The sequence below is a fragment of the Stegastes partitus genome, unplaced genomic scaffold (assembly GCF_000690725.1).
Source record: "Stegastes partitus isolate 25-593 unplaced genomic scaffold, Stegastes_partitus-1.0.2 Scaffold1569, whole genome shotgun sequence".
NCBI classification, from domain to species: Eukaryota; Metazoa; Chordata; class Actinopteri; family Pomacentridae; genus Stegastes; species Stegastes partitus.
The window spans coordinates 88924-98629 of NW_007579300.1; the positions used below are offsets into that span (position 1 = coordinate 88924).

At 43.2% G+C, this 9706-nt stretch overlaps 1 protein-coding gene across 1 annotated transcript in view; it reads left to right on the top strand.

Moving 5' to 3' along the window:
- LOC103371350 (dipeptidyl aminopeptidase-like protein 6) overlaps positions 1–9706 on the top strand; it is a gene marked incomplete at its 3' end in the record, with an annotated part of 127572 nt that overhangs the window by 40393 nt on the left and 77473 nt on the right. The window contains exon 2 of the mRNA XM_008300647.1: positions 5600–5714. Coding sequence (XP_008298869.1) covers positions 5600–5714 — 115 coding nt within the window. The remainder of the gene's footprint in view (positions 1–5599; positions 5715–9706) is intronic.

Genomic DNA, 9706 nt, shown 5'->3' on the forward strand with positions numbered 1-9706 from the left:
AGACGACGCGATTAATTCGTTTGAACAATTAAATCAGCACCATGAAGCTCTGTATGATGAATGCAAAGCTTGATCATCATAAATGGCTTTTTACATTTTAAATTTCAATCATTTCATTCCAATCATTGTAGAATGGTTAATTCAATTTATTTTTTTCAATTTCACTTGTTTTATTGGCATGAAAGTTAAGCAATAATAACTGAGGAACAAACAAACAAAACGTGCATCTTTCACCGATGTAAAAACAGTTCTTTGCCATTAATCTAAATGCCAGTTTTTCCCCCAGTATCTTGCAGCCCTGCTTATAACAGCAAGATGCAACATGTCTTAATCTGCAGCTTGTTATCGATCGAGCAGCTGTGCTCTATGTGACCGCTCAGAACTCTTGTAAATAGTTGCAGCCGTGCAAACATTTGGAATACTGCTGCGGTTTTACACTCTCTGGCTTGAATCAACAGCGATGATGTCTGTGCAAGCTCTGCAGATTTAAACATGACAGATACTGAGGCCTGGAACACGCCAGGATCTTGTTTTTATGCGAGTTTGGACCTAGATCCATCCACACCGTCCCGTACTTTTTTTTTTCTTTTCTTTTTTTTTCTCCCCCCCCCTACTCTCTCTGTCATGTTTTGGTCACGCTTCAAGCTTTCCTGTCAGTGAATTCTCCTGCAGCCTCCCAACATTTTATTTATTTACTCTCCCTGCAAGAGCTCTGATGTCTGTCTCGGCGCTGCTCCTTTTATATCCCACCTTTCCCTCACTTCTCTTCCCTCTGCCAGTCACTTGTAATCACCTCGCCATTACTTAAGCACATAAGGTCTAGCCAATTAGTCCAATCATTATTATAATTACAGATCACAGAGGCATGATCGGGAAGGTTAGGCAAGGTTTTTGGCCTGTGTCTGCACCCTTCGCCGGGGCTGAATAAGTGATTATTCTCTGCGAGCCCAGGAATAGCAAAGAAGTGACATAAATTCTTGCTGAAGTTTCCGTCCTTTGCGGCTTAATCATGTGTGCTTCAACTATTAGCATGCTTCACCCGGGCCATGCATCCACTTTTAACACATCGCTTTCTGACAGTTAGCAAGATTTTGTGCAGTTTCCAATGTCAGCATGTCCCCGCAGATATGCTGATCTGCATGGAAATAGCTGTTTGCTCAACATTCGCCGCTATCGGACAGACGGTTGAACTTTTCTTGCTCCTTCTAGGCGGCGAGCGAAGCTGCAAACACAGACCAAAAGTCGGAAAAGGCTCTAATTTCTGATAAAGTTTTCCTCCCACCACATTCAGAAAGGTTGAGTGAACTTAAGATATAAACTTTTTCTTTTCTTTTTTTTTTGTACCTGGAAAGGAGTTGTCGCTCTCAGATACACTGTGACATTTGATGCTTCGCCGAGCAGCTGTGCTGATTCTTGTATGACAGATAACAAAATTGCATGGAGGTTTAGATGTGCCCTTTTCCTTTTACTACTTTTCTGCAACACAGTGTGAGTCATGCTGTAGCCCTTCCAGCGAGAGATCTGCTTTAGTTTACGTTGCCCTGCAGTCTGGATTTTCTGAAGAAGAAAAAAAACGCACACATTCACTCACGCGGAGATAAGACTGTTAAATTTAAGATGCCGCGATGGAATCGTGCCCAGCTTTACCGCGTTATCTACAGCGCGGAGCTATTTGCATGGAGCACATGCATGGAGCGCCCTTGTGTTGGCGTTTCATCCCATTGTTGCGTATGAGTGGTCGTCCTCTGTGGAGCAATTTTCCTTCAATTTCGTCACCGTTTTCCGTGCCGTCACACGCTGCGTCGGCCACAACAATGCGCATTGGGCTTCGTGCCACTCTCGTATAATCTCCGATAGGATTTTAATTTCTGCTGGAAAAAAAATAGATTGTTCCAGAGAGATGGCTCAGCGCGGAATTAGACGAAATAAATCACATTAGCCTGTCAGCTCATAACGCGTTTTTATCAGCGGATCTCTGCAGTGATCCCTCGGAAACAACGAAGCTCATGACTGGGCGTATTCGTTGTTTATGGTTTATGGATCTATTTATTGCAATAATTGGCTCCAATCGTCACGTCAGAGGCTTGGCTTCGTCGACCTATAGGAGTTTCATGAGGCAGAGCCCTGATGTCGTGCTGCTGCATCGACTTGTTTCAGAATCCGATCATATTCACTTCAACTGCCGTTTCTCAGCTGATTGTCTAAACGTCGAACCAGCCGACGCTTTGTTGCTGCTCGAATGCCAAGAGAACTGACAGAACGGGGCCTTTTTTCTGCCAGATCCATCCGTATAACTGTTGGATATAATGTAAATGGTGAACACTTTGGCACGAGTGTCTCTGAGTAGAGCTTCAAGTGTCTTTTATGCTCTCTTAACCTTTGCTTCATTTTTATTTCCCAATAATTTATCGTAAGTCGACTGCGTAAAGCCTGCCATTGATCTGAAGCCGTCGTCTTCTGCGTGTAGATCGGGCTTGTTCCTTCTGTCGTGCGCTCGTAAGTTAGTTGTTATTTCTAACATTTAATGCTGCGGAGTATTAATAGTTGAAGTCTGGCATCCAGGGTTACAGTAATTTTCTGAATTTTCTAAATGTCAGATGACTAAGTTGGCAAAGTTTCAAGGTTTGCATGGTAATGTGACGCCTACGGTTGAAGTGCGAGCACAAAAGAGACGGAAGTGTGTTTGCAAATATCGGATTCTTTCATTACAAGATGTATAAAATGAGGAGGCGATGAGTCGACTTAGACGACCAAGGCTCAAGAAACTGGTACAGTAGAAAACCTGATAAACCTTGTAAAGCCTTCAAGGTTCTGGGTAAAGTTTGGATGAATTTCACAACTATTTGCTTTTAACTTTGCTTTATTTTTCACCTCTTACTGGCTATTTGTCCAGAACACCAGAGGCCTATGGGGGTCATGACTCTTAAAGCCATTTGTCATCCTCAAGAAAGGAGGTTGAAGTGATTAAAGGAACTGTATCAGTGAATTAGGAGACTTCTGTGTTGAAGAAAATCAAGGATAATGGGAACCTTGCCGTGATAAAAATCAATTCAGGAACCAACAGTTCCTCAACACGTCTATCATGTTTAACCTCTCCAGTCTGTGTTATAAGCTCATAAAGTCTCGCTAAATAAGAGTAAATTGCCTGTCATCTCCACTCTGTTCCTAACTGACCTAATAACAGGGCTCTTTGGGTCCCACATGCAGCAAAAAAAAGGAAAAGAAACGTTTTTCTTGTTAAAATTTCTCGCCGTTGCCTTGACTTTTGTGGGTCAGAGCGGTGCACTACTTTTTATTCTTCGCCGGCTTCTTCATACCTGATGTGTTAAACAGTCACTTTACCTGTTGCTGTGTTGCAAAGATGAAGCTAATTATTTAAAAACGCTGCACAATGAGGACAGAGAGGACGTGGCTGGTGCAGAGGGGAGAGGTCCTGAAGTGCAGGTGCAGGGCAGGACGACACCGACTGAGCCGGTCAAGAAGAACAAGCACTCCGCTTTAAAGAGTCGTTCAAGGAGCCTATTCTCATCACTTATTAAAATTAAATTCCTGGCGGCGTGATTAGAATTTGCTCATTTAAACAAACCTTTTAAGTTGCAAACACTATTTTTGATGAGTTGCGTAATAATGCTGCTATCAAGTTAATATTATATGCAATTTAAATTAACATTTTCTACATTAGTTGACTTAAAACTAAATTTAAGTTGAGGAAACTTAATCAAATTGACTTGACAGCTTAATTTCTTTTCACCTAGAGTTCAGGATTTCAGGTCCGCTCCTCTATTTTAACATTTCCGGTGGTTAAGATGCGTGAAAAGGTTGCGAAATTAAACATATATTAACAAGAATCATAGCTTTTGTATACCACAATTACACGACTATGCTCAACTGCGATGTCCCCAATTAACACGCGAAGCCATGTGGATAAAAATCGCTCCTTGTTCCTCTCGTCTCTGCTCGAGGTGTCCTTCGTCGTGGCCGTCGCATGGCCACACTGCTAACTAACTATATCCTCGCTTCTAATGACTGTGGGTAATGGGCAGCCTGGTAAATAGCCCTGATTGCTCTTATCTGCAGTCTAATGATGTCTTGGTCTCTTTTCAATTAAGGTGGGAACGAGGTCACTAAAAGGTTTGCTTCATAGCTCAGCCATTCGGCTTCATTAAAGCCTTTAGCATGTATTCATTAACGCCACAGCCACAGGTCCCAGAAGCGCTTGCTCTGCTTCACTCTTTCATCCTCTATAAACTAATTAAGAACTTATTAATCCTCTGCTAACAGCTTGGGCTTTGGACCCTTTTTGCAGAGTCCCACTTGGTTCCCATTTCTTTTTTTTTTTTTTGGTTTATCTTTGTGCGAGCCAGACCACTGATGAGAGAAACTTTCCGGCCTGTTTGGTCTTAAAACTCTCACATTGAGCCATGGGGCTTTTATTTATTTGTTTTTTTCTGCTCTGGGTGCTTTATTTGCTAAAGTGCTTCAGTTCCATCAGCGGCATGCTTGGGCTTACGCAGAATTTAAGATTTCTTCTGGGGATCTAATAGATCTAATAGATGGATTCATATACCTCAGATTTCACTTTTTTTTCTGCAGCAGAGTTTTTCTTGTATTCTTACCTTTTTATTATTATTTTATTGATTCTTGATTTGTGCTTTATTTCGCTATAATCTTGCTTTGTTTGTAAGACTTTGGCAAAGCACTAGCAACTGAAAAACTGCTTGAAATATTTTTTTTTTACTATTTCGAGGCAATTCAGCTTATACATAGACAGGTGCAGAACTTTACTTTGCTATTGAACCCTTCCTAAATTAGATAAAGCTGAGCCCCTCCAACTATAGACCAGAAGCCTGGAGGACATCCAGAGTCATCCATACCTGCTGACTCCACCGTCTTGACTTGTTACTGTAATATATTGTGTAAATTTTGTGCTTGTTTGATTTTGTACTTTTTGCTGAACACGCCCACCTGCTGCACGTCGCCACATTATTATTTGATTTACAAGAAGCCAGCTCTCCAATCTGCTGCTCCCCGTTTTTGCATCCTGCGGTGATGCGTCGTATCGGTTCTGTAAGATTTCACTCATATCAAAGTTCATCTGTTTCTGGATTTGTAGGTCAGAGGGAAAAAGAAAAAACAAAAACGCCTCAAGGTTGCTCATAACTCAGAGTCATTTCGCCAACCCCAAAGCTTCTCCCCGCGCTGTTGTCAAGCATGCAATTCACCAACGTGTCGTGGGCTCCATTTTTATCTGTCACATTCGTTTGCGCGTGATGGCCGCTGATGCTCGGCTCATTAGGAATTCTCTCCCTCCTCCTCTTCCACCTCCTCCTCTTGCTGCTGCTGCTATCGTGTCTCCTTGAGAACCGAGAGGCTGCGACTCTGACTCACGTTCGCCCTTGACTGGCATCTTTTTTTTTTTTTGCCATTTATACCTCCTCCGACTCCCCTCGCTTTTAGATGTTCCTCGCCTAACTTTCGCTCCTTTGTTCCGCGCCACCGATTGTTCTTTTGCACACTACCTTTTTCGCAACTTGTAAATCTGATTCACTGGTTTCTCACTGACCCTTTCTTTCCCTCTTCTCTCTGTCGCTTTCCGTAGGAGCTGGTGGGCAGCAACCCTCCGCAGAGGAACTGGAAGGGAATAGCGATCGCCCTTCTTGTCATTCTGGTCATCTGCTCGCTGATCGTCACCTCCGTCATCCTGTTGACACCAGGTACACGGCGCAGGACGGAGGCGGGGAGGGTGGTGGAGGTGGAGGGGGTCCACTACACCGTACACTACACGCCGCCGCTCTGTTTATTATTATGCACAGACATGCCCATTAGCTTTCACAATCAATCCCGGCGCAAGCAATGCAAAGAATGAGGCGTCCGTGCAGGCTCCCATCCACCCACTGTAATGTCACAGCTAGCAGCCACATGGGTGCTCTTTGCTGTAGCGTTTAGTGAAGGTCGGTAAACCTTCATCGAAGTCAACTTGTGCAACATTACTTTCGTCATAAACGCCGCTCCCGTATGCCCCCTTCACTTACTCCTGTTTTTCTCGCGCATTTCGGTTATTTTAAGGCGTCTGATTTCCGAGTGACCTTCAGGATTTCTGTTTGCAGGTTCAGATTAATCAATAGACCAGCTGTTTAGATTAAAGCTCATAAAGCTCCTCGATATGTTTTTTTTTATGCACTGCCAGAGTCGAATCCGTCAATACGACTGTCACTGTGCGCGCTGTAATTCACTTACAAAGACAGTAATCACCGTGCCCTTGTTTGTGATTTACTGTCGCAGAAAATTGCAGGTAATGTCGCCCTGAATGTCGGGGGTGTGGTGCCAAAGCAGGGTCAGCGATTATAGAAGAAATCCAATGTTTTTCTTTTTTTCTACGTAATCCTTCAGGATTGTAGACAGGTGTCCGAGCAAAAAAATACCACCAGAGTAGATTTTCAGTGCAGGTGTCAGAGCAACAAGGCCTAATGCTCCTCGCCGCCTCCCGGCTGTGGCCTCTTCCTGTCCTGGGGTGTTTGTTATTGGACTCGGATGAACTCGGTGCCGCTTTACGTGCCGCCTCCAAACAAGGCGGGACAGCGGGAGTCAGGCGGCAAGCGGAGGCCGGGCAGGTGGCGTCTCCAGCTTGTACCTCGGCCTAATCTGTCCCCTCCCGGTGTCGACTTTGTGTGCTCAAGCAGAAACGCTGTTCCGCTCCGACTCTTGACACAAGCCGGCTCCTTTAAGCTACTGTGTGGCCTCAAGCAGACTTTGCCCATTAAACTGGAAGATAGAGGGTATTTTTTTTTCCGACGCTTTTGGGGTATTAAAATAAGCTGTGGGCTTGTGAAAATCTGGTGCTGAAAGTTTGGTGTGGTTTAATTAGGTATCCTAAGCTCCATGAATCATTCCTCAAGGACACTGGTTTGTTTGTGCAGACGGTTTATTTTACTCCTTGGGGTTATCGTGTTGGAGATGGACTGTTAATTGAATCCATGGATTCTGCAAAGTCAAATATATTTGGTGCTTGCAGAGATAAAGGAAATGTCCACTCTTAACTGCTCTTCGAATGGGATGTTCATGCTTGACTTGTTAGGTTTTTTTTTTTTTTCAATTAACAAACTACAAATTTGTGAGTTTTGGTAAATCAGATATCTCTTATCTACAACACAGACTCTTCTATACGTTCGTTGTCAGGATGTTTTTCATAGCTTCGGCTTGGTCCCATATTTCCACTAAAGATAAATCCTATAAAAAATGTAATAATCTAAATCTGCTTATTCACTTCCTTATTAATATTTAATTGAGAAGATCCTTGTATGTCTTTAAGCTAAAGATGAAGCCACTGCCAGCAGCTGGTTATCTTAAATGAGCAACTAAACACTGAAAAGAGATAAAAATGTCGACTTAATCTGTTAAAAATGAGCAAAATTAGGCCTCAGAATTTACATGTTATATTTTGTTTGCTTAAAATCCTCCTCTGGGCATTAATGAAGCCCTTAAAAGCTCATCTCTGTGAATCAGAATTACATATTTATACGGTTTTTCTGCATTAAAATGGCTCAGATCTCAGAAATCTCCGCCCCTCAATCCATCAACTGCAGCTCAAGCACACCAGCTCACCCTTTCTCAAATTCTGTGAGACGCAGTGGCAGTATGTTGTAATACTGGAGTAACTTCAGTCAGACATGTTCAAATCAGAAGCTGATTCTGAATAATGTTAGAGAACGACCCGAGCTCCAAATTGTCACGCTTGGTTCCTTCGCTTTGTATAAAACTGTGAAAGACTAGCATGTAAAAACACCTAAAAACTTGTTTTACCCTGAAGGAGGGGCTTCTAGCTCTACAAAACCTGAAATGCAGGAACAACAAACTGAGATTTAGATGCCAGATAATCAATAATAATCACATAATCAACCAACAAACTGTCTAATAAGGTTTCACCTGGTTCTGAAATCTTGTGGGAACCTTTTTCATAAGGCTGGCTGCTTTTTGAGCTGCTCGCGGTTTGGGAACATTTAACATATTCAGCAGTGACGCGGCTCACAGAGGCATTAGTATTCTCCAGGCGGTGCTTGCTGATGGGTCGATCAGCGCCTGAAACACTCTTCCCCCCCCCCCAGATCTTCCAAACATCAGATTTTTCTGATGAGGCTGCATTTGACAATTTTCATAACTCTCCAAAACTGACAATCCCGTATTCACTCCCATTGCGCACGATAAATGACTGAATGTGATCGCATGACAAAGTGAGTTTGAACTCATTCTTGGCACAAACCCTGACTCTGCATTCAGGTGGCCACCGTAGCACCTTTTGCGCTGCATATTTAATAATTTAGGTCCTAATGGATGCTGGATTCCACTTAGTGCACTTAATAACGGAGGAAGTACGTATAGAATTGACTTTTTTTTCCTGTCAAGAAAAAATATATAAGCAGAGAGACAACAACGCTGCAGTTTGCTGTTACCTTGCATTCAGATTACACATAATTGCTGAAGGAGGTGTTTTATGTCATCAACGGAGATCCCATTCTATATGGCTCGGTGGTCTATTCAGGCTCCTGTCAGTGGAGAAACTGTTATCGCTGCCTCCTAAGACGAATCCCTCCGTGTGTGACTGAAGAAAACAGAAGGCCTTGATTCTCAGTCACTGATATCATGACTACTTGTTTTTGCTGTAGTTGTTATAAATCAGCCGGGGGAACGCTTGGCCACTCATCTGTGTGAATGAGGAAGGATTTAACAAACAAACAAACCAAAAAAAAAAAAAGTCACTTAATCCTAAAAAACCTGCCAAAAAATATATTTGAATATGTTAGATCCCAAAAAAAGATTTTCAGTCAAGAAAGACCAAAGCAGTCGTACTTTCTTTAAAGGTGCACCGCTAACATTTACTAACACTCTCTAAATGCTTTCGGGAGATTTTCCTATTTAAAAAAAGGCCATTTCCATTAGTCAGTGGGAGCAACTTATTTTTGCTCTAATTACACTTCAAGGAGAAACGTTTTGGGAACAAAGCCGCCCCACTCCGAGCAGCAAACTGTGGCGGCGAAGCTCCTGCGAGGAGTTATGAGATAGCATGTTGTTTCCACTCAGTTAGGAAGAAGGGTTTGTTGATGGATGTTCCCTCCCAGACAAGCCAGCCAGCTTCTAACTGCATCCGACAACCACTTTGTTCTCACACACACACACACACACACGCCAGCCCGGCACACACGCAGAGTTTTGGACTCCTTCGCCTTTTTCCTCCTCTGACAACCTGCATCTGCTGTAACCGATAGCTCCACATTACTAAGAGGTTGCTCTGTTCTCCGCGCCGGTACAACTAGGTCAGATGTTTCGCTATTGGCATCTGGGTATTCCTGCCGACTGAGGGATGTCAGGCTGATTGACAGAGTGACAGCTAACGGAAACCGTGGGAGGATCACATGCTCCGCTAATTTGGTGCAGCTGAAAGCAGGCAGTCACAGAGATGATGGCGTGAAACGGAATCTGGAATTACAGCCTCACGGGCGACAAAAATGGCTGCTTTGGTGGCATTCAGTGCTTTGTGCGTTCGTGTTTACGCTTGTGATTGTGATGAGATTTATGAAGGCATTGTAGGCATGATTCATGATTCTGACATTACACAGCAGGATTTCCTAAAGTCGGCATTTTCTGAACGGATAATCAGCTTCAATCAATCGCTTCATTGTTAAAATGCACGAGGTGAAGTGGACGATTTTTG